The sequence below is a fragment of the Cyprinus carpio genome, chromosome B17 (assembly GCF_018340385.1).
Source record: "Cyprinus carpio isolate SPL01 chromosome B17, ASM1834038v1, whole genome shotgun sequence".
In the NCBI taxonomy this organism is placed as follows: Eukaryota; Metazoa; Chordata; class Actinopteri; order Cypriniformes; family Cyprinidae; genus Cyprinus; species Cyprinus carpio.
In genome coordinates this window covers 11,220,787-11,245,637 of record NC_056613.1, presented here as the reverse complement: position 1 = coordinate 11,245,637, position 24,851 = coordinate 11,220,787, and the positions used below count along the sequence as shown (strand labels likewise).

Here is a 24,851-nt window from a genome sequence, read left to right as displayed (position 1 = left end):
CTGTCACAAAACACACATAGAAGGAGAAAGGGTGATCATTAGTGCTCAATGCCAATATTTAAATGCTTTGCTACATTAGACCTACAAACATGTCTGTCAAATAATTAAACACAAGTAAAACATTCTGTTATGTCAAAAACTATATTTGTCAAATGCAGCTTAAATTTTTTTATGATAAATGCATCATATTTTATTAAATAGTACTTAATAATAAATGAAAACTTAAGAAGAATATAAAGCAATAAGACACCTGAGGCCATGCATAACTATTTATTAAAAAGTAATTGCAGTTTATCAAAAATACAGTAATATAGTGAAATATTATTAAAATATAAAATAACTATTTTCTATTTTAATACATTTTAAAATGAAATTTATTCCAATGATGTCTTCAGTGTCACATGATCGTTCAGAAATCTTTCTAATATGCTGATTTGCTTCTCAAGAAGAACATCTTTATGTGAAATGAAAATCTTTTGTAACTTGATAAATGTCTTCAGTGTAAATTGCAGTATGAAAAAAAAAACATGCTGAACTCAAACTTTCAGGTGGAGAGTGCAACTGAAATAGTTTTAAGTGAGTGCAAATAAAAAGACACTAAACTTGTTCTGAACTACACCCTCGTTTTAACAAATCAGAACTGAAAAACAAACATCCAGAACATTCACCAACACCAAACAAAGAAAAGTGAGAAATGCCATTGGCATCAGAATGTCATTCCAAAATATTCTGTTCTTTTTTAACCAAGAAGAAAAACTAAGCACCATTTAGCATGTATGAATAATAGAAAGCTGTATGTAAAATGACTGAAATCTGGCAAGCAGAATCAAAGTATGAAAGCAGATTTGTTCAGTAACAATACAATATGCTATAATGTTACAACCTATTTTATACCTAAATTTGATCTATTTTAATGCATTTTAAATCACACTTCTTAACACGAGAAAGAAAGAGCAACAGCCACCCTCCAAATCTGCTCCTAAGTAGTTGTGTTACACACTCAGGAGGGAAAAAAGAGAAAACCTCTCCAATCAATATTATCCAAACAAGCATGAGTTGACTGTTCTGCACTAGCTGCTAAATAACCTAACTGCAATTTTAAACAGACTAGTTAGCTGAGAGTGATATCTGCAACTCAACAATATCAAACTATCACAAGTTTCTATACGTAACCCAAACACAAGCTTACTATCTTCACAAAGGTACACACTTCTTGCTTCACACAGGGGATTTTCAACAAAGAATCATATGTGCTGCAGTGTCACTGGTGTGAGACCGATCATTCCTTGCATTTCATATGCATCCATAGATAAACAGGTGTGCTTTAACTCAAAAATGGCGAGGGTTACAGAACAGCACATCTCGGCTACTGTAATTCCAACCACTGCTTTGCTGAGGACAGGAATGAAATTAAACTCCTTAAACTGGCCTTTCAGATTAGTCCTGGACTAAATGTAACATTCACAACCTTTAGTTTGAATCCTTTAAATCTGGCGCTGGAGTTTGCCTGGAAAGTGGCTTAAAGCTACATTCACAAATGTTCACACACGTTCATTAACAAGATTTTCAAAGATATTTGTCACTGCATAGACACTCGTTTACATCCTTTAGTGTCCAGCATTTAGGCTTGCAGTGTCATCTTATGACAGTTAATGAGTTAGACGTTTCATAAAAATAATAACACAAACTCGGAGACTAAAGAAATGTCTGAATGAGTGGCCGTTTAACCCATTTGCTTAGTGAATATTACTGCTTCAGGCAACAATACACAACTCCAGTGTAATTTTTTATACCTTTCATTAAATTATTCCAGCCTTTAACAGACAGAATAAAAGATAAAACACTCAAACACAGACTGACAAGGTCAACAATGTACATAGTAACAACACCGCCGCTGACACTAATTCTTCCGTTCAAAATGACATGTTAAAAAAGCAAACCGACACAGAAAGCACCCAAACCAAACACACTATCATAAAATTAATACACATTAATATAATATTCATACTTTACGCAACCATAAAGACAGCTGTCACCTGTCAGGGTTGGCATAAACATGAGCAGCGTTACTGATCCGTAGCAGACAGGCTAGGCTAACGCTAGGCTAACGTTAGCCTGATTAGCTAAACCTCTGTCAGCTAATTTAGAGCCAAAAATCAAGAAGTGTTTATTGTAAAAGCCAAAAACTGTTAAGATGCGCTCTATATCACTGACATGTATTGAGATATTGGTTGAATGTCACTGACACCAAGTACGAGAAAGACACACACTAATACGAGCTGATATTTGCTAATGTTTAGATTAGCTTTAGTACCGCTTTACCCTGATATCGCATCAGATTTTAGGTCGAATCTTGGTTTAGCTTTATTTGACTTGTAAAGACAAGGAGTGGTGTGAAATGTATGTAAGCAGTACTGATGTGTACATAAATGGCGTGCGTGTTCGTGAATAACGTGGCAATGTTTACAGTGATCCGGCAGCACAACAGATCCAGGAGGCCCTGAACAGTGAGGATCATCCGGAGGCCCAAAGACTAAGAGATCACTGTCACACAACAACTCTATCAAGAGTGAGCGATTATTCTCACAAACACCTATCAGAAGTGATGGACGATCCAGAATAGTAAGGTGTCGATCTTAAAGCACTGCTCTCTCAGGAGGCCCTGGAGTGAAGGATCACTCGAACACAGTCCTCCATACAAGAAAATATCGCATAGGGACAGAATATTTTGACACTGTCCTCCAGAAGGAGTCCAAACAGAGAAGAGTCATTCCCACAACACTGCACCATCAGAAGATCAAACACTATCTATCAGGATCATGTTGACACTCTCCTTCTCCATCACAAGATATAGGAGGAAAGGATCTCCCATACGTCTCCTCTATGAGGAGGTCCAGCCCAGGATTCTGTAACGTTACTATGATCCCGGCCGGGTTTTAAATCCCTCTGAAATCGTCCGAACCGAAACTCACCGTGCAGAGCCGAGGCCTGTAAAATAGCCCCAGAGGTGCCATCGATGACTTTGATGCTGCCCCGGCTGGTGACGGCCAGGATGGCGTTGAGGGCCGGGTGGTAGGACAGACTCCGCAGGCCCTCCTCATCGCAGCGCAGACAGCCGTCCCTCAGCACGACCCAGTCCGGCGAGCCTGGCGAGGCCGCCGCCGCCGCCGCCATCTTCCTGCTATCTTCCCTTTCTGCCTTCCCTTCTCCTTCAGTAGCTCCTCCGTGGACGCGACTCGACGAGAAAACGTTAAAGCTGAATCTCGAAGTACCGCTGCGCTTCCACTGCGGGCTCTGAACCTCCTCCCGATACCGCAGGAGCAGCGATTCACCATCAGCGGAGCGGAAACCAGCGGCTCCTTCTACTCACACACTCTGCGTGGAAACGGAACTGGCGTAGTCACCGTGTGATCGCCCGCCGCACCTCAGGGGGCGCTATGGATGGATGGATGGATGGATGGATGGATGGATAGATAGATACAGACAGATAGATCACAGCTTTTAAGGTTCTTGTAGTTAAACTAATAATTTTTATTCACATCTTTATTTATCTTTGATAAAATTCTGTTAGTAACTACAATCACCATGATGCTTGTCAAGAATTTTGTCAGCAAATCTTCAACCACTATTTTTTTTATAGTATAGTGTTTTGATGTGTCTTGTTTTTAACAGCAGATACAACACTCGCGTCCTCAAAACATTATACTTAATCACTTTTTGATTGTTTACTCTTACAACCAGTTACAAAACATTTGAATGAATATGAAATTAACAAATAAATCATGCAAATTAATGAAATTCACAACAAAACGTGTAATTACAGTGTGAATAGATTTTAATTTGATTCATGAATATAACAATTTCCAGACTCAATTGTTTTAGCTCAACTAATATGGTAACATATGTCTGCAGTGTACACATCACCAGGTAGAAAGTTGTTTTCAATTGCATGTTCTACAAATAAAAACTTCCTCTCCTTTTTGGCTACATTTACATAAATAAAATACACCACAGCCATATAAAACAACCAATTCAAGGCACCCATACAAAGCAGACCTTTTTAATCTAAGATGTACTGCCTGTATACTCTCTTTTTCCATGTAGAACTCATAAATTAAAAATGAAAACTGGTAAGATCAAAAATTCTGTGAATGTATTGGATCAGTCTACTACAACAACAACAAAATCCGTCTACCACCTGCTGGTTAACTCAAAAAAGATTTCACCATAATGTGTAGTGACACATAATTTCTGTTACATGACTATCATGCTTTCCAAAATCTTTTACAATATAAAGTTCTCTTTTTTTTCCTTTAGGGGTTTGTAAATATCATGTAGAACCAGGGCTCCAGATTTCGGTGGCAGAGGGTTCTCTGCAAACAGGGCTTCCACAGTAAAAGATGCAGCTTTTTATTGTGTACAAAATAAATGGAAGCTGTTAAATACACCAATGTCTGTACAACTCATTCTCCAAAGCATATATGATTATAAACAGGGTAAAAGAAAATAAAAAAAAAAAAAGAAAGAAAGAAAATGCAAACTCCTTGGTCTTCATGGAACATCCCTGCTGTGTAAATCTCCACAATGCTCTGTCAATGTCCAAGCAACGAGCCAATCAAAGCCTGTGGTCAATTCAGACTCCAGTATACAGAGACAGGAAATAGATGTACAAAAGAAAGATGGGATATATGAGAAGGGGTTTCTTCGTTTTGAATTCATCACCGACGAGTAAAGAGGCAGCACTGTACGCAGCCCAGAATACTCCAAAAAGCTACAAAAGGGGGGAAAAAAAATCATATTTACATATTATATAATCAATATCATATATATATATTTAAATCATATTTACCTTTATGAGTGTAGAGACAACTTCAAAACCCCCAATGACCAGGAGAAGTGGAGCTATTACAATGAGTGGGAGCAAAGAATAGCCAATAACCCCAAGCACTTGCCCATAAGACACCTATAAATAAAATAAAAAAGCAATGAGTGGGCATCCTTTTCATTTCATAAAAATCATATGCTATCTGATGCTTTACAGAATATAAATACCTCTCCACCAAGCACTCTTGCAAGAAGGAAAATAGTTAGTGATCCAAATATCCAGATCGTAATAATCCAGGAAACAACCTGATTGGTCAAAAAAAAAAAAAAAAAGACATATAACATATTAAAAAATATTCAAAATTTAATGCATTTCTGCTTCTGTTTTGACTAACTAAGTCATGCAAGTGACAAAGAAACTGAAATGAAAAAATTACAAAATAATGAATCTCTCCGATCTTCATGCCTTCCTGAAAGTCACTGTAGTATGGTGCTATTAATATAATATTACTACTATTCTACTATAATATTATTATATTTATTTTCTCAATTATTATAAAAATTAATACTTAATGTTTAATAATGTCTAGGGTACTCAGTCTATAAAAAAACTTGCATTACATTACATATTAAAATATTTGATGAGAAGTAATAAAAAATTTAATCTCCCCTTTATTATGGCAGAATGAATATTTAAAAATATTCTAAACATTAAAAATATTTGATGAATAGACTTTGTGGTTTTAGAAGCACAAATATCCTTCATTTTATTTCCATGTTATTGAAGATAACGTTTGTCATTAGCTTACAGTCCATGGCAATCTATTTTGCATTTTGGTGGTAGGTCTATGTGCACATGCATCTTCACTATACATATAAAATACTGTTCATGGTCAAGATACAAAGACTTAAGTCTCACCCTAAACTGTCCGTAGATGGAGATCATGGAGAAGAGCAGGACAACAGCCAGCGGGCCCCAGAAATCAGGATTGTCCCTCACCACCTGTCTATTAAAACCCAGCGAGGGCATGGGCATCAACACACACCTGATCTTATAGTAGATGTCCTTTAAATCAATGTCCAACTCCTCCCTGCACAAACACAGACAACCAATAAACACAACCAAAAGTAAATGTGACATCAAGCATCAGAAATCGAGTCCCAAAAACTCACAGGAGCGGTTTTGTGTCCTCTGAATCCTCTTCCTCCACCTCCAGCAACCATCCATAGCCTCTCTGTCTCAGGAAGGTGGTGGCGTAAGTGTCCCTGGTGGAATCAGGGCCCATATTTAGTGTGATATCCGGTGCATCGATGGTGCCGCTGAGCTCTGGTGGATAAGAGGTTGTTTTAGATAAATACAGCTCACTATTGCATCCCTATAGAGTCTAAAAACAACACCCATGTCATGATACATTAAGAGGCTTGATCATTCACATACTTGGATATATTCTCATATTAATGTATGCATGCATGCATCATACACACAAACACAACTAACTGCATTCTGTCATAAAACAGATTGATATTACAGAGAAGAGACGTTTGGATGCTTTGGGGCCTTTAACTACTGTACCTTCAGCGTCCGTCGAGGAGACGAAGGTAAAATCTCCGTTGGTGGGAGAGAACTGCATGGCTGACAGCAATAACAGCTCGGGCTTCACTCACAATCACACACACCGCCGCCGATCGCGCACCTTCACACCATTGCCACGTTCAACGATTCCTACCGATCAGCTCTCGGACGGGACTGCTGGCTCAAAACAGTCATGGAGGAAGCAGGAAGTGCAGAAAAAACACAGACGAGACACGTCAAATCCTGGAGCAAAACGGAACGGGGAGGCACGCGCTCCACCCAGCGCCAGAATCGAGCAGCGACAACACACGTTCATGCACCGAGACGGCACCACCTCGTGACCGTTCTGAAAAAAAAGGGTTACATGTATGACATAACATAACATTAACTATATATATAACCCAGTCCACCTTCCGATATATAGCTTCCCAAGGCACATTTATCTGTCTGTATTTTTTCATTTATTTTTTTTGCATTGTCGTTGTAATGCTACGTTTGTATTAAATATAATGCTTATGTAATATATATTGTGCTTTAATTTTAGTCAGTTATTGGCATGTTATTTACACTGTCCTAGAACTGAACCTGTGAGACTGAACTGTAATAAAAAATACATAGTAACAATCTCTTCAGTCATTTATAGTTAGTGTACATATGCTCACTCATTTACATGTTATATGTAACGAAGTCAGGATATAAAAGAAAAAATTAAAAACACATCAAATCTATCGGCTTTATGACTGCTTCCGTCTCTTTATCAACAAATAAATATATAAGCCATTTCCGAGGTTGTGGAATTCCTTGTCCCGCCTATTCCACGTTTCTGCGCTGTGATTGGCTGTCTTTGTCAGGCTGACCAATAGGGTTATTCTGCAGTGATGTCACGTTTTTGCCGCTAAAGTTGAACCCCTGTACCATAGTCAGACACTGAAGCAGAAGTAAGAGCTCTCGGTAAGTGTTTTTTGATAAATACGAAAACAAAACTTAGTTTAATTTACACATGATTAAGGTATTAGCTTTAGCGGTCTGATTCTATCTATCTCAGTTGTTCAGTTCTCAAGTTTCGCGAGAGTTGTCAGTGTGCTTGGTTTTGGAGGGATTTGGCGGTTGAAGTCTGTAGAGTGGATTTATGACATAAACATTAACGTAAATGTATTAAGAATTAACGTTAGTGTATATAGGTTTTTGTCTTTTTACATACGTCCTCGCGGTTGGACGGTTAGGGAATGTTTTCCGTTGACATTTGAGGATGTGTTTATGTTCTCCAGTGCATCGTGTATTGTTATTGACCATCAGGGACTTTTGTTTTTATCTGATAGAGTAACACAGGCTAGAATCTGATAAACCATCACCTTCAGACATCTGTCCTTCCAGACAAACAACATGGGAATTCAAGGCCTGTTGCAGTTTATCAAAGATGCCTCAGAGCCTATCAATGTGAAGAAATACCGAGGTCAGACAGTGGCGGTGGACACATACTGCTGGCTACATAAGGGGGCATTTTCATGTGCAGAGAAACTTGCAAAAGGAGAACCTACAGATCAGTGAGTCGTTTCATTTATTTGCATGCAATATCCTTAGTATTTCAGCAGTTCAATCATTTCCAACATAATTTTCCAGATTAAAATGTGCATTTCTCATGCTCACATTCATTGTGTGTCCAATCAGGTATGTGTCATACTGTATGAAGTTTGTGGATATGCTGCTTTCTTTTGGTGTTAAGCCAATCTTAGTGTTTGACGGACGTAACTTGCCATCCAAACAGGAAGTGGAGAAGTCCCGGCGCGAGTAAGAACAGAATATTTACTGGAGAAAAAGTTCATTCGTTTAATAAAAAATTAAGTATATTTAATGTATATTTCATCAACAGGCGTCGACAGGCAAATCTGCAGAAAGGCAAACAGCTGTTGCGGGAGGGTAAGATATCAGAAGCCAGGGAATGTTTTACCCGCAGTGTTAATATCACCCCATCTATGGCACATGATGTCATTAAGGTGAGACCATTGTATCTGATATCTGTAAATAATATTTGTTTTGGAATCAGTGAAATAACATTTATTGAAATGAATATACTAGAATGCGTATAGTAGACAGTGGATGTTATAGTTAATTATAATGCAATATTTGGAAAGGGATTAATCAAGATTTACCTTTTTTGTTCTGTTTTGCATCTTTTCATTTATGCCTGTTTTGTGGTTTTCAGACTGCCAGGGTGCGTGGAGTGGACTGTGTTGTTGCTCCGTATGAAGCAGATGCCCAGTTAGCTTTCCTAAACAAATCTGGTATCGCTCAGGCAGTGATCACAGAGGACTCGGATCTGCTGGCATTTGGGTGTAAAAAGGTACCAGTGCAATGTGCAATAGAAAAAAACACTTGCCTAGAAACCAGGGCCTGTATTCACAAAACATCTTAAGGCTAAAAGTAGCTCATGAGTCGACGATTTAGGAGAAAATCTTAAAAATAATGGGCATGTGAGTCCTAAATTTAGGACTCATAAATTTTTGCTCTGAGACTGTTTCACAACGTGTTTTTAAGAATTTTAAAATAGCTAATAATTGTTTGTAAATTTAGGAGTAGTGAAGAGGACTCCTAAGTCACTAAGACCAAGCCACAAACTATCCTAAAATGGCTTTTGCCGGCAATCCGCCTCAGAATATAAACATTTTAGAAACATTTGACGATAATGAGCTTTTAAAAAGGTATCACCTTTGTTTTTAGAAGTTATCCCAACTCCAAAATTTTCTTTGATTATATCCTTGTTTTCATTAACCAGCTGGGCAATAAATAACAGCTGTGCTTGTGTTCAGTTTGGTTTTCTTTTATGTTTTGCATGTCTTACTATCAGCCATGATTATTCTACTCTGTTAATTAAAAGGCTGTTTATATGCATATTCACTAATTATGAGAAGCACACGTGTAAGAGGCTGACAATTAGCTGAACATACACTTGTTTAATTAGTGACGCATATCCTGCATTTGAAAATCTTTATTTGAATGTGGCAATTAGCAGTTTTATTTTTAAACCTTTATTTAAATATAGCAACATAATATTGCACTCTATTTCTATGAAGAAATCTCTGACAGAGACTATCAGCCAATCACTGTGTGCATAGTTAGTAAGCATGCTGACATCATCCATAGCAACGAGGGCAACCCCGCCCTTACTCTTAGCTTAAGACTTCTCTCTGTTCCTTAGTAAAAATTTGTCTCAGCAGCATTTTGAATAGGTTTTAAGAGAAAACTCTTAGCTAAAAACTTTTACTGCTATTTAGCAGAACTCTTAGTGTTAAGATAAAATGTTTTGTGAATATGGGCCCAGGTATTGACCACAGTCTGGTGTCATGCATGTCTGCACTGCAAAAATGTTCTTATTTTCTGTATTTGTCTTGTTTTTCAGTGAAAGTAATAATATTAAACATATATGATCATGTGACACTGAAAATAGAAGGCTGTTATTTAAAATTGGAAAAAATATTACTGTTTTTACTTTGATCAAATAAAAATGACCATGGTGAGCAGAAGGTACTTCTTTCAAAAGCATTTAAAAAAAAAATCACCAACCCCAAACCTTTTTTATGCTGGTAGTTTTTGTAAGCATCTAAAAATATAAACTAAGACTTCTGGGTGGTGCTGACAGACATGTTGGAGGACAGTGGGGATATGAACTTGATTTAGAGTTTCATTTGTTATGCATTGTTTGAAGGTGATTTTAAAGATGGATAAACAAGGTAATGGACTGGAGATTGATCAGTGTCACCTGGGCCGTTGCAAGTCTCTCGGGAACATCTTCACAGAGGAGAAGTTCCGTTACATGTGCATTCTCTCTGGCTGCGACTATCTGCCATCTCTGTATGGCATTGGTCTGGGAAAGGCATGCAAGCTACTCAGGATGGCAAATAACCCAGATATTCTGAAGGTGAGATAATAAAAAGAGTTGGTTAGAATTATTTAATATGCTAAACTGCAACTGATTATATTGCTGATCATATCACATCCCTCTCGCTCTGGTAAGATTCCCATGGGACACACTGCCTTCTGTGTTCTGTGTACTGCATATAATTTTTGTCCTTCTGTGCTTTTGAAACATATTTTAGTGGAGAACCTAAGCAAACTTTTTATTGTGAAAACAAATGTAACCAGAGAGTATAACTAGAGCATAATTCAGCATAACTTAACTAAGTAATTAGTCTCTGTCATACAGGTGATAAAGAAGATGGGTCAGTACCTGAAGATGGACATCACTGTGCCAGATGAGTACATTGAGGGTTTCACAAAAGCCAACAACACATTTCTGTATCAGCTGGTCTTTGACCCCTTGAAGAGGAAGGTGGTTCCTTTAAACCCTTACCCGGATCACATTGACCCCGCTTCCCTCAGCTATGCTGGAACGTATCTTTTACACATTGTATACTGATTAAATAGGAACTGCTGATCTTACATTTTCACTTAATTAAAACTTAATTAAAATTAATCAATAAATTGTCTTGGTGTGGCAGATGCAGAAGTAAAATGTGTGTTTGTGTTGCAAAGCTCTGTCTGATTGAAAATTTAACTTAACTGATTAAATGCAGTAATGTAGGAGATGAGAAAGGGCTGGAAATGGCTCTTGGGAATATGGACATTAACACGATGCAAAGGATAGATGACTTCAGCCCTGACCTACCTTACACTCAGGTAACCTAGTCATCTTTACTGTATATTTGCTTGAACTTATGGATACATTTCATAGAAGACACCATAATTTATTTGCTATTATAGAACTTATTTTATATAATATTTTGAATTACCTTTTATTTTAATATTTTAAAATTTAAATTTTAGTAATTTGCTTGTCATTTATCAGTATATTTATATATACATATACATATATATATATACAGGTCCTTCTCAAAAAATTAGCATATTGTGATAAAAGTTCATTATTTTCCATAATGTAATGATAAAAAATTAAACTTTCATATATTTTAGATTCATTGCACACCAACTGAAATATTTCAGGTCTTTTATTGTTTTAATACTGATGATTTTGGCATACAGCTCATGAAAACCCAAAATTCCTATCTCAAAAAATTAGCATATTTCATCCGACCAATAAAAGAAAAGTGTTTTTTAATACAAAAAAAGTCAACCTTCAAATAATTATGTTCAGTTATGCACTCAATACTTGGTCGGGAATCCTTTTGCAGAAATGACTGCTTCAATGCGGCGTGGCATGGAGGCAATCAGCCTGTGGCACTGCTGAGGTGTTATGGAGGCCCAGGATGCTTCGATAGCGGCCTTAAGCTCATCCAGAGTGTTGGGTCTTGCGTCTCTCAACTTTCACTTCACAATATCCCACAGATTCTCTATGGGGTTCGGGTCAGGAGAGTTGGCAGGCCAATTGAGCACAGTAATACCACGGTCAGTAAACCATTTACCAGTGTTTTTGGCACTGTGGGCAGGTGCCAGGTCGTGCTGAAAAACGAAATCTTCATCTCCATAAAGCTTTTCAGCAGATGGAAGCATGAAGTGCTCCAAAATCTCCTGATAGCTAGCTGCATTGACCCTGCCCTTGATAAAACACAGTGGACCAACGCCAGCAGCTGACATGGCACCCCAGACCATCACTGACTGTGGGTACTTGACACTGGACTTCAGGCATTTTGGCATTTCCTTCTCCCCAGTCTTCCTCCAGACTCTGGCACCTTGATTTCCGAATGACATGCAAAATTTGCTTTTTCATCCGAAAAAAGTACTTTGGACCACTGAGCAACAGTCCAGTGCTGCTTCTCTGTAGCCCAGGTCAGGCGCTTCTGCCGCTGATTTCCGAATGACATGCAAAATTCTGTGCACGGTGGCTCTGGATGTTTCTACTCCAGACTCAGTCCACTGCTTCCGCAGGTCCCCCAAGGTCTGGAATCGGTCCTTCTCCACAATCTTCCTCAGGGTCCGGTCACCTCTTCTCGTTGTGCAGCGTTTTTTGCCACACTTTTTTCTTCCCGCAGACTTCCAACTGAGGTGCCTTGATACAGCACTCTGGGAACAGCCTATTCGTTCAGAAATTTCTTTCTGTGTCTTACCCTCTCGCTTGAGGGTGTCAATGATGGCCTTCTGGACAAGCAGTCAGGAGTTAATTAGTTGATTCAGATGATTAGGTTAATAGCTCGTTTAGAGAACCTTTTCATGATATGCAAGTTTATTTTTTTGAGATGAGGACCTGTATTTTTGATATTTATATATAGGATATATATATATATATATATATATATATATATATATATATATATATATATATATATATATATATATATAGACACACACACACACAGGTGCATCTAAAAAAACTAGAATATCGTGAAAGTTCTTTTTTTTTTGTAACTTATTTCAAAAAGTGAAACTTGCATGTATTCTAGATTCATTACATGTAAAGTAAAACATTTTTTTTTTTTTTTTTTTTTTGTTTTTTCTTTTTTCATTTTGATGATAAGAGCTTATTGCTCATGAAAGTCAAAAATAAAAAAGTCAAAAATCCAGTATCTGAAAATATTAGAATATTTACATTTGAGTTTCATTAAATGACCATCCCTACAGTATAAATTCCGGGTATCTCTTGTTCTTTGAAACCACAATAATGGGGAAGACTGCTGATTTGGAAATGTTCCAGAAGACAATCATTGATATCCTTCACAGATAGGTTAAGTCACAGAAGGTCATTACTGAAAGCGGTGGCTGTTCACAGAGTGCTGTATCAAAGCATATTAAATTCAAAGTTGACTGGAAGGAAGAAATTGGGTAGGAAAAAGTAGCCAAGCAACAGGGTTGACTGCAAGCTTGCGAATACTGTCAAGCAAAACCGATTTAAACACTTGGGATAGCTTCACAAGGAGTGGACTGAAGGTGGAGTCAGTGCATCAAAAGTCACCACGCTCAGACGTCTACCAAGCCACTTCTGAAACAGAAACAACGTCAAAAGCATCTTACCTGGGCTAAGGAGAAAAAGAACTAGACTGTTGCTCAGTGATCCAAAGTCCTCTTTTCGGATAAAAGTGAATTTTGCATTTCATTTGGAAATCAAGGTCTGGAGGCAGACTGGAGAGGCACAGAATCCAAGCTGCTTGAAGTCCAGTGTGACGTTTCTGAAGTCAGTGATGATTTGGGGTGCTGTGATGTCTGCTGGTGTTGGTCTATTTGTTTTATCAAGTCCAAAGTCAATGCATGCGTCTACCAGGAGATTTTGGAGCACTTTATGCTTCCATCTGCTGACAAGCTTTATGGAGATGCTGATTTTCTTTTCCAGCAGGAATTAGCACCTGCCCACAGTGCCAATACCACGTCCAAGTGGTTTGCTGACCATGATATTACTGTGCTTGATTGGCCAGCCAACATGCCTGACCTGAACCCCAAATGGAATCTGTGGGATATTTTCAAGAGAAAGATGAGAAACAGTCGATCTAACAATCCAGACAAGCTGAAGGCTCAACAGTGCCTCAGCAGTGCCACAGGCTGATCGCTTCCATGCACACCTCACCGATGCTGGAATTTGTGCTAAAGGAGCCCCAACTAAGTATTGAGTGCATCAAAGAACATATTTTAAAGAACTTGAACTTTTCTGTTTTGCAAATCCTGTTTTTGATTGATCTTAGGAAATATTCTAATATTTTGAGATACTGGATTTTTGACCTTCATGAGCTGTAATCTGTAATCATCAAAATGAAAACTAAAATTTTACTTTAGTGCAGTGAATCTAGAATATATGAAAGTTTCACTTTTTGAAATAAGTTACAAGAAAAAGAACTTCACGATATTCAAATTTTCTGAGATGCACCTGTATATGTGTGTGTATATATAAAGCTTTATTTATTTTAATCAGTTTTAGTTTTAGCAGTTTTAGTACTTCAGAATTTTATTTCAGTTAGTAGCCAAGGCAGCATTTCTTATTTTCATAAAAAAAATTTAGTAGACATTTATATTTTATTTCAGATTTATTTGAATTCCAGGAAATTAATTGTAATACTTTTAATTGTAGTTCACAAAAATAACACTGTAGCAAAGTACCTAAGGTGTCCCTCTCCTCTCTTCCAGCCCTCTAAAGCTGCTCGCAGTAGTTCTTGGAATGACAGATGTGACAAAAATGTCCCATTGCAGATAAGTATTTGGAGCAAAAACTATGAACCAGGTAGCACCCAGCCAAAGAGACCTACAACCCCCAAAAGACCCCCTCCTACCCAGGGCAAAGAGAAGATCATTAGCATGCAGAATCTAAAAATGCCCCAAAGAGAGTCACAGGTGAAAAGACCCTGTGAAGGTAAGCAGGCCTTGGTGCAATAAATATAAATCTCAAGGAGGGGACGGATTATTTTGACACCTGATTGGGCATGTTTATATGTAATGTTTTGTCTTTTTTTAGACACCAGCCTCTCTGTGGATGACCTGTTAGGGCAGTATTCAGCTGGTGTAAAGAGACGCTGTCTTGAAACTCCGCCCACCACTGAGCTGCTGACCAATGACAACATTGTTTCTAAGGAGAAGAAGGGGTGTGGAAGCACAGTTGGACTGTGCCACCCTCGAAATCGCTTTGCAACACTGTTGCAGTGGAGGAACCAATCAGAAGAGGGCACTGGAGAGCAGGTCACACGCAGCAGGTATGAGCACGTTGGGAAACTTACTAAAGGAATGTGTACTGTTCCTATCACAAGTTACTGTTAGACCTTAATTTTCTCATTACACACACAATCAAGGGTTAAATTGGACCTGACTGTTACGTGGCACAACGGCATTAAATATACAGTGCTATATTATCTGAGAGGCCTGGTGGTTGTTCCTCCACCTCCAAAATCCCAGTTAAACTCTGCTGGCAATAATGGTTTGATTGAAATCTCCACCAGGTTCTTCTGCCATGGTGAATCCAATATGGCAGAGGCACAGGGAGATGCACTAAAACAAGATTCACCTCAGCCTGCAAAGTCTCTAGAGACTTCTGTCTCACAGTCTGAAGGAAGCACACCAGCATTCTGTCAGGACCCTGAGCCAGAGAGAGAGCAGACCAAAGAGGAGTCATCCAGCCCATCTGCATCTCCATCTCACTCCTCCAGGCCTGCTAGTTTGGGTCTCGGGGTCTTTAGTTGGTCAAGAAGCACCAGAGAACTCAATAAATCTGCTTCACAACAACCCACCATCACCACAGACAGACACCGCTCTTCCACAAATTCAGGATTATCCACCCTGCAGCAGTTCCACAGAAAGAAGGGCAGCTTCTCATGGGAAGGATCAGGGCTTTCCCTCTCGTCCTCTCCTGTAGAGGGCACTGAGGATGCAGAGAAATCTCCCGGGTCTCCCCCATCTCAAGACAGTGCATATTTCTCTCAGTCTAGCAGCATCTCTGCTGGTGTGGAGGACTCCCTAGTCACAGAGGACAACTCTGATAAGGTGAGAAAATTTACTTTGATCCATTCATATTTGATACTGTCAACCATAAAAGAATATTTCACCCAAAAATGAAAATGCTGTCATCATTTACTCACCCTCATTGTCTCTCCATTACCCCCCCCCCCCCCCCCATACAATTTTTTGTGTGTGTAAATAAAACCAACCACTGCTGTGAAAGATTTAAGTTTCACTTTCCGTGATACATGACTGACAAGGATTTAAATCTTTAACAAGGTTCAATTTGACACAGGCATAGTGAAAGACTACTTTTTTTTTTTTTTTTTTTTTTTTAGATCAGGTAGGGTACAAAATTTCAAATCATTTCAGCCTGTTCTAATTTGATTTTTGGATGCTGTGAACATAGGCGCCAAATGGCTGAGCACCCACGGAAAAAAAAGATATTATCTTCACTGTCATATTGGCAAAACGGATCTGGCAAACTATCTAATGCATATTTGTGTTTGGAGAAAATAAAAAAAGGATTATTTTTGTTCAACACTGTGCTTAAGCAGTTTTCACAGCAGCTCATATTTATGCAATCACATGGAGTTTTATTTGGCAGTAATATGTGCTTTAAAGTTGAAAAAATTAGCAGCATATTTGTTCATTTCCTCCATGAAAATCTCTATGCAATTAGTGTAAACATGCACACAGACTTCATCGAATACTTCTTGCATCATGATTTCATCTTACTCTATGTGTGGATTATTTGGTTTTATTTAGTACAAATCTTCAGTTTCATCAGCTCTGATAAGAAATAAACAACATGATATGCGGCCAACCAATGTTAACTATCTATTCTGCCGTGCAAAGGCAAAAGACTGTAACTTTGATTATCATCGAAAATGAGTTATTGATATTTATGGGATATTCAAGACATCCTTTATCATGTGTATAAGTATCTTGAGTCAATTTTGTTGTTTTTCTGAGAAAATAATGGGTCGTCTCAACCGTAACTTCGAAGTTATACGTTGTTCTGCCTTTGTTTTACTGGCCATTAAAGTCTGCCGCATTTTAATTACGGTGTAGACAAACGAATTAGATAGATCGCGATCTACCAAACAGCTCCATATAACAAAGTAATGTAAAGACTAGATACCTTGGCATCAATGCGTAATAGTGAATAACCTTTTAAAGATTTTTATTTTTTTTGTAATGCAGATTATTCACCAGGCTGTCACTTAGTTAGACGCGTGTGGACTTGAATGCCGTAGCTAGCATGATCAATCATAAAATTTACTAACGGTTCGCAATTAAATCCATATCCTACGTTTTGTTGTAACCCGATGGTGATGAACGTCATCATAGATGTTTAATCCATAAGCATTCTGAGCATTATACACATTTGTTGGCGTTCACATCAATTCACAACTTGTTCTTTTAGGTTAGGCTATTTCATACAAATCAATATAAAAGCAATTATGCTATGTCTAGCATTCTTTTACGTTACTGAGCATAGCAAATACATTGATATCCACGGTATCCACTCATGTTTAACTTTTAGTCTGCTTGTTACAATAAAAAAAAAACTTAATACAGTCAATATTACTATATGCAATATCCTATATGAGACAGCCAATTCGTCACTAGATTTTATACAGGTGTTACTATAATGATTTTGTAAATGATGATCAGCTACCAAATATTGATAATGTGAAAGTTACTGCTTTTTGCCTTGGTGTGACTTCTCACGATTTGCAGACAATGCAAAGGCAGAGTACATTAACTTCAAAATAGGGGTAAAAATCAAGTTTGAGCTCACAATTTTTTTAATGTAGATAATTTTCTTTATTAAAACATCTAATTGTTAAATTTCCAGTGTCCTGCCTATGATTAATTTGGCTGGACAAGTATAAAACATTAAAGTCGTTTATCTCTGTTTCACACTCTAGCGAGTTAAGGTCTTTTGTCTTTGTAGGGCAGTATTAATCAAAACACAAAACATTATTTACCCCGTTTGTATCTATGAGGTGTCGTTTTCCTGTGTGTTAATGTGACTGTCGAATGTCTGACTACTTGACTCTTGGTAATATATTTTATCCCCCGCCCCCAGCACACAATTTCACTATCAGTCAAATATCGGCAAGATTCAACAATTCTGTTTCAACCATCTGACTAAATCGTTAGTCGGGGACAACCCTAGTTCTAATATTAGGGATGCATGACATATGTATATTGGACTGGATTTTTAATTATGCATGCTCATTTGCCCTGTTTTTATAGATTTTATGTTTAAGATTACAAGTGTTACTTACAGTGTATCTTAAAAAAAAAACTCAACATAATTCAATAACAGTTCAATGTGGTGTTTAGCACATCTCATAATAAATATTCATTTTTATACTGTATATTATAATGACTGCATTTACGTAGCATTTAATAGTTTCCTTTTTAGTGTTTTATTTGTAATTTAAGCAAAATAGAATTTTATTACTGACCATTTATTAGTTATTTCTGTTTTGTTTCTTTTTTATTCTTTCCAAAGGAAAAGGAGAGAGATTCAGATTTCTCCAACAGCCCAAGCAGTTCTCCCACAGACAAGCTGAAACCTGCTCTGAACAGAACAAAGGCACGTCCGTCTAATCGTGACCCAAAACCACAGTCTGCATTCTGCATTTCCATTTCCTTACACCGTAGAGTGTGGGAGTGGGGGGGAATTAAACATTGATATGATTTTTCCCCACACCTCCACCCTCAGTCTGACTTCCTACACCTGTTCTCTAGGTTTCAGGGTTGTCTCGGAAACAGCCTTGTGGGCAGGGTAAAGGTGGTAAAATCGAGACCTCCGCTCCTGCTAGGCCAAGCGGTTTGAGGAAGAAAGCGAGTGGGAAAAAGAGTACTGTCAACAATGAGAACAGTCCAGGCCTGCAGGCCACCATCAGCGGCCTCTGGGGGGCCTTCAGCTTCAAGAAGTAAGTCAGCCTGTGTGTAACTATGTGATTATGTAAATAAATGAATCAACATGGCAGATGGCAAGCCCTCACACTGTCCAATTCATCTTCTACTGTTTGTTTAAGTCTGTCATTACCACCTGTGGCCAGCAGGGGCAGTAGTGGGATAAACTGTTAACACCAAGAGACTAAACTAATGGGAGTGGTGCTGTTACCTAGTTGATATGTGAACAACAGAGGTGTAACTAATTGCTTGGGTAAAGTGAGAGTCATTGTAGTAGTTTAGAGAAGGGTGGTGCCTGCTCACTATGAAAGGAAATACATTCCCATTATGAAGTCAGGCCTGAGTTGAATAATAAGGGCCTGAGTCAGTGCAGGATTGAAGGGGGAGGGGCTAATCAACATGAAACTAGTTCATGAAACTAGAGAAGTATCTGATGACTGCTTCTTTCTCCTACTTTTTGGCGTTTGAAAAGTTGTCCATAAGTGTTCTATTTTAAAGCCATATGATAGGACCGACCAAAATGGCCACATGCTTTGATGTGAATGTATTGAAATGTCTGTGCGTGTGTTTGTTTAGGACAATCCAAAGCTGAGCACTTGCCAGAAAGGAGAGCCCATGTCTCCGGTCAGGGACAATGTGATGACTGAACTGACTGAAGTAGAGCAAGAGATTCTCATCATCGCAGAATGAAATGTCATCTTTTCAATCAAATCATTGTTTCTTTTAACAGCAACAGCCAGTCTTTCAAACATACCGTGTATGTTCATGTTTTGTATGATATATAAACATTTTAGTATAATGAATTGTTTTTATTATTATTTCAAGTCAATAAATACATGGTTCTCTCTTAGTAATGTTTGTTTTCTGATATGTGTCCTGCTATAATTTAGTTCATTTTGATACTAAGAATTTGACATTTTTATGAGGTGCGATCATTAAACCTGTGTAACCTATAGATAATTCTGACTTCTAAGGCTAAATATATGCAGTAGGAGATGTGGACCATAAAATGCTGAGTAAACTTATATCAACAATCATAAGTAGGCTTTTATGAAGCAATGACAAAAGCTTATTCAATAAATCATAGTGAATCCAGATTATTTAAAGTCATGAAATCAAAATGGAGGTTTTTTTTAATAGTGTAATTACAAATGATTTATCACTGCACACATCATAAACCAATTGTGACCTCTTCACTACGACTTCTCTCTGATGACGTGTAAAGCAGTTGAGGGCTTGGCAAAAAGCTTGTTCAATTTTCAGATGAGTTTCATTCAACCATTGTTTGCAACGCCCGCTTTCTACAATCCAATAGGTTTTCGATAGTGAAAAGTCCCACCCTACATGCTTTCTTGTTTGATAAGCCATTTCATTCAGACACACGTCACATCACTAGTGAAAAATCACGACGTTTCTGTTTCGTGGTGACTTGCTCTATTTTTTTTTTAAATGCATGTTATTGATGCATTAAAAAAAAGCATGTTTATTTTACTTTTTTAAATATTTTTAGATTGTTTTAACCTTGTAATTTTTAAATAAAATGTCAAAACTCGATTATGTCACAATAAAGAAGAAAATTGATTACAGTTACATCGCTAAAATGATTTGCGATATGGATTCCAATTTAAATGTAATTTACAGATGTGAATGTCGTGTCCCTTGTTATGTAGCTACTCAACATAATTTACAGCCTTTTTTAAAGGAAATGTTTAAGTTTACCCTGCAGCCGTGCCTATATTTGCAGTGTGCAATGCACTACAGTTTTGGAATTAGTTTATCTGAATTCCACCTAAATGAACAAGTCAAAGTGTATTGTGCTATGTGTGGGTTGAACAGTATTAGGCTGGCTAAAGGAATGTAGTATGTGAGTGAACAAATGCCTGAGGTACAATGCCTCATGCCTCACTCCTCCTTTAAGACATAAGAAGACACCTCTCAAAGATGTTTTACCTTATCAGGTCAGTTTCACAAAAATGTGCTCACTGAGAAACAAGCACTCTTGTATTAGAGACTTATTAGCATGATCTTAGTGCTGTTTTCCTTGAATACAAATAGTTCTCTGGCTCTTCAATTCTTTGGGTGTTTCTAAGTCATCTAACTCACTCACACTGTAAGTTTATGAACGCATGTAAGATGCCCCCGAGCAGGACAACTGCTTTAAGAAATGCTGGGACATGTTAAACACAACATATCCAAAGGGGTCTGCAACTGTTTGTGTGTTCTTAAGGAAGCAGTGCCCAAAATGCAGTAGTTATTTATGATTCATAAAGTGACTTTTTTTTTTATCATCACAAGAGCAATCCCACTGGAGCAAACTGGGTTTAAGTGCCCTTACTGAAGGGCACAATGGTAATGATACTAAAGGCTCCTTGTTGGCCTTGTACGACCAACTGTCCTTTTAGTGAGCAGCACTAAACTTGTATATCAGAAATGGGGGCACTAAACTTGTATATCTAGAAAATTACATTTTGCATTGTTTTCATGTTCTGTAAAAAGTGAATTGTGTTTTAGAGGAAACCAGTTATATTGGAATGTACAGAGAAAGACTCATTGCATAAAACATATCCACTGTCACTTGCTCGATAAGAATCTTGTTTCTTCAACTTTAAGCACTTTTATGGCCCAGGGACATTTATTAAATTAACCATTTATTTTTGTTACACGAGGACACATTAAAACTGTATTGGAAACTGAGTAAACAGTGAAATAAATTTGAAATTCAATATTTATTTTGTGTGAAAATGATTTCTATAAAGATTTGTGATATTACGATGTTTTCACTACAAATTGTGCAAAAATGTAAATTTTATAGTCGTGGCCGCATCACCACCTCGGGTGTGCATTATGTTTCGAATAATTCAACGGCCCGTCGTCAATTATTCCTTACTTAACTTTTTCACAAATCCCATATTTGAAGAAAGTTCAATAATGCTACCTCTTCATCATTCACACATCCTTGTGCTCTATCTGTAAAAACAATGGACTTTTTTACTGTCCCCTTTGGCCTGAGCTGTGCAGTTGCACTGAGTTACAAATACCTGAATGAGAAGGTGGAGTGGTGGCATTCTTCTGAAGTGTGCTCATGACGCTCAATCCCTGCCGCACCTAGTTTAAAAGGATACTTTACAGTGCCATGTCAAGTATATATTTGGGATATACATTGATTATAGAGCCTCAATTTATGTACTATCCACACATAAGAAAACTCTATAAAACAATAATTAGGTTTCAGTCTGGAACACAGAGGCATCTTATCTTAACACAATCAAGAACATATCCATTCTCGTCTAGCTTACGTCAGAGGACTCTGAATTTGACCCTGACCCCTGTGCTGTCACTGAGTGGAGATGTGCATCTTTGGCAGAACAAAGACCTTATGCTGTCACTACATATAGGCTTTGTATTATTTTTTGCAGTGAGTCATGAATTGGTTTACACAGTGTGAGACTGACTACTATGAAGAACTATAATTACTAGGGCCTTTAATATAAACTCCTTAAACACTTACCTCACCTTCATGAACATTCTTCAGGCTTCCCTCCTCCTCCCCACATGCACCACCTCTATTTTTATTCACTTCTACTACTACTCTAAAATTAAATAAAGTATAATCTTCTGTAAGTAGTCAATTTCAGGGTTTGCAAGTCAAACACATTTACCTTTATCCCACTTGAGGATAAGAAGATATGAAAATGTGAAATCTGAATTTCTGGGAGACATATTATTTTCTATTTGTTGACAAAATAATCATGTTTTGCAGATCACCCATGTAAATGCAGCAGCCGTTTTGTTTTTCTGGTCTTTGTATACTAAAGGACCTATACTTAAAATGAGTGAAATTATGTAAAAATCCCATATAATTAGAAACTATAAAACTCACCAGAGCCGGTGGCGTTGTTAAACCCAGAAGGTGAAACATGGAAAGAGGACCTTCAGCAAGAAGGCTGACTTGGATATTGCCTGTTTTTATAAATGTTTTTTATAAATATCTGACTCAGATGACAAAAAGTTGTACATTTCTTTAAAATGTACTTGATTTTAAGACATAGCATCCATTTTTATTTAAAAGTATGCATTTATATTGTTGTTTATCTAAAGTTTGAAATCTTTTTTATGCCCCCAGTTTCACAGACAAGGCTTAAGCTTGTCCCAGACTAAAATGCTTGTTTGAACTGTCTCAACTAAAAATATCTTGCTCTGACATATCTTAAAATATGTCAGTGCCATTGTTCTGTCTCAAGATGTATACCTGTAGCATTTTTATAAAAGCTGCTTAAATATCTTAATTTAACTAAGACCAAGTCCTGGCTTAAGCTAAGCCCCGTCTATGAAAGCGGGCCATGATGTATTAAGTTGTGGTCTAAGAGTCAGAACATACTGTAATTTGGGTAAACAGTTTGTTACTTAGAAATTAGCTTGTGCGCCATGAACTATTCGTGGCATTTTTTTTGTGTCTTAATTGTTAGTATTTCGAAAACAATTTGAGTATGTCAAAACCAGATCAGTGGTATCTGAAGCATTCAGTACTGAGACGATGGTGGCGTGTGCAATGACAAAAATGTGTTTTACACAATTCAAACTAGCAGTTGCTCAACCACATTTCATAGCACATATACCACAGTGACAGCAGTAAACAAAAGACCTAAAACAATCAAACTCTCAACTTGGACCAACCTGAGTAAAAGTGCTCTTTTTGTACTCCTTTAGACACCTGTTTCTGTGTCTGCATGAAGACTGAAGCAACTTTCATTCCTTGTTTTAAGTTCTTCCTTAATTAATGATGAGGCCTTAACATGTTTATGGCTAGAGGAGATCTTTTGTTTCCTGGTTGCTGGTTGACTATATTTCATTACAGAGATACAATGAAAGAGACAAGTTCATACCTGGAGCCCAGACGCTAAGACTTAGATGTAACATGAATAAATAAAAGTCAAAGACTCAACTCCAAAGTCCTCCCTTAAGGCAAAAGCACTGTTCTTGTCACAACATGTGCACAAGCTCAATACCACAGTCAGCCTTCATGCATTAGCCTATGCTAAGCACACAAGGTGCTTTCCTCTCTCAAACACTTTCTTTTGAGGTTCGGTAATATATCAGTGGATTTCATGACAGTGCAGTCAATAGGAGCTTTGCTGAGTACACTGAAAATGGCTCAAATGAGGGTCATAAATGGGTGATTCTTCAGTTAGATGCACTTTTGACTTGCCTACTTGAAATCTTGAAAAATTAAACTTCTTCAAACTACATTTTACTCTGTGGATTTTTAATTGTGTGATAGTTTAGTTTTTGGAGAAAACGTTGGCTAAGCCATAGCTATCGTTCACTCAACATAGTGAAATTAAAAAGAAATCATTCACTTCTGAATTAAACCAGTTGGATAATGACACTAACAAATCTACTCTCAGATCATGATGTTAAAAAAAAAAAAGTTCAAAGGGAGATGTTTTCAGAGATGTTCTTGCATGTCCCTTTTCATTTCTAACTCTAAAAACCTTTTAAAAACTCTTAAATGCTTGGTGTGATGCTATGATAGCAGTGTGTTCAAAAATACAAAGTTGTACACATAAATATATAAGTTTTACACAGAAGCGTGAAGTAGAATTACCAAACATCAACTTTTTTTTTTTAATATATAAATGTATTAGTCCAAAAGTCCAAAATGAATTTTCCACAAAATACTCTAGTAATTAAAGAATCAAATAATGTTTAAATGAATACTGCAACCAAATATACAATTACCTTGTAGTGAGCACATTCAAAATGTAAAATCTCATTCTATGAATAAACTTTTACCTTTGTGCTGAACTGTAAACATTAACAATTGCAGCAGAGTTTAGTGTCCATGGAGTTAAATCACATTCTCTCTGCAAACAAATACCAACAAACCCTGTATTGTGAAGATGAGTGGTTACTCATTTGCATTGACATAGCCTCTTCTTGTAAATGTAACAATTCATAGAAGCTATTTTCTGCCATAAATAGTGGTTAAAGGCTCCATTTCTGCTGCCAAAAGCTTAACGTTCCAAGGTGGCTGATAGCAGTACTCTTTACTAAGAAATGTGACTGTACTACAGTTCCTAGAAAATAAAACAAAAACTCTCACAAAAATGTCTTTATTGTATACCAGTATGGCAAATCATTTCAGAACAACGAA

General features: G+C 37.4%; 3 protein-coding genes across 12 annotated transcripts in view; 1 reads left to right on the top strand and 2 right to left on the bottom strand.

Moving 5' to 3' along the window:
- Window positions 1-3,412, bottom strand: part of birc6 (baculoviral IAP repeat containing 6) — an 85,511-nt gene extending 82,099 nt beyond the window's left edge. For all 7 annotated transcript variants that reach the window (XM_042742193.1, XM_042742197.1, XM_042742196.1 and 4 more), the window contains exon 1: window positions 2,973-3,412. In XM_042742193.1, the coding sequence (XP_042598127.1) occupies window positions 2,973-3,174 (202 nt within the window). In that variant the 5' untranslated portion in view covers window positions 3,175-3,412. The remainder of the gene's footprint in view (window positions 1-2,972) is intronic.
- A 405-nt stretch (window positions 3,413-3,817) lies between these two features.
- On the bottom strand, window positions 3,818-6,729 carry yipf4 (Yip1 domain family, member 4). The gene is made up of 6 exons (XM_019087046.2): window positions 6,398-6,729; window positions 5,998-6,151; window positions 5,744-5,915; window positions 5,053-5,130; window positions 4,850-4,963; window positions 3,818-4,771 (listed from the first exon to the last, which is right to left on the bottom strand). Exons 1-6 carry the CDS (start codon window positions 6,453-6,455, stop codon window positions 4,634-4,636), a joined length of 714 nt encoding a protein of 237 aa, XP_018942591.2. The 5' UTR covers window positions 6,456-6,729; the 3' UTR covers window positions 3,818-4,633.
- Window positions 6,730-7,203: 474 nt separating this feature from the next.
- LOC109070479 (exonuclease 1-like) lies at window positions 7,204-19,547 on the top strand. 4 transcript variants are annotated; one of them, XM_042742201.1, is made up of 14 exons: window positions 7,204-7,348; window positions 7,772-7,941; window positions 8,066-8,185; window positions 8,268-8,391; window positions 8,601-8,738; window positions 10,101-10,313; window positions 10,599-10,786; window positions 10,969-11,071; window positions 14,459-14,681; window positions 14,784-15,018; window positions 15,262-15,802; window positions 18,288-18,371; window positions 18,527-18,713; window positions 19,272-19,547. In XM_042742201.1, exons 2-14 carry the CDS (start codon window positions 7,781-7,783, stop codon window positions 19,385-19,387), a joined length of 2,433 nt encoding a protein of 810 aa, XP_042598135.1. In that variant the 5' UTR covers window positions 7,204-7,348; window positions 7,772-7,780; the 3' UTR covers window positions 19,388-19,547. The 4 variants fall into 4 exon arrangements, with proteins under 4 accessions (XP_042598135.1, XP_042598137.1, XP_042598134.1 ...); XM_042742203.1 differs by having other exon boundaries at window positions 7,717-7,941; window positions 14,522-14,681; XM_042742200.1 differs by having other exon boundaries at window positions 7,717-7,941.
- The last annotated feature ends 5,304 nt before the right edge of the window (window positions 19,548-24,851 follow it).

Bases quoted from the DNA above. Each gene is read 5' to 3' on its own strand.
- LOC109070479 (XM_042742201.1), top strand. From the start codon at position 7,781: ATGGGAATTCAAGGCCTGTTGCAGTTTATCAAAGATGCCTCAGAGCCT. The intron at 8,392-8,600 runs GTGAGACCATTG...TGTGGTTTTCAG, and splicing joins TGGCACATGATGTCATTAAG to ACTGCCAGGGTGCGTGGAGT. The intron at 15,019-15,261 runs GTATGAGCACGT...AATCTCCACCAG, and splicing joins GAGCAGGTCACACGCAGCAG to GTTCTTCTGCCATGGTGAAT.
- yipf4 (XM_019087046.2), bottom strand. From the start codon at position 6,455: ATGCAGTTCTCTCCCACCAACGGAGATTTTACCTTCGTCTCCTCGACG. The intron at 6,152-6,397 runs GTACAGTAGTTA...CTTATCCACCAG, and splicing joins CTCCTCGACGGACGCTGAAG to AGCTCAGCGGCACCATCGAT. The intron at 4,964-5,052 runs GTATTTATATTC...TTTTATTTATAG, and splicing joins CAAGAGTGCTTGGTGGAGAG to GTGTCTTATGGGCAAGTGCT.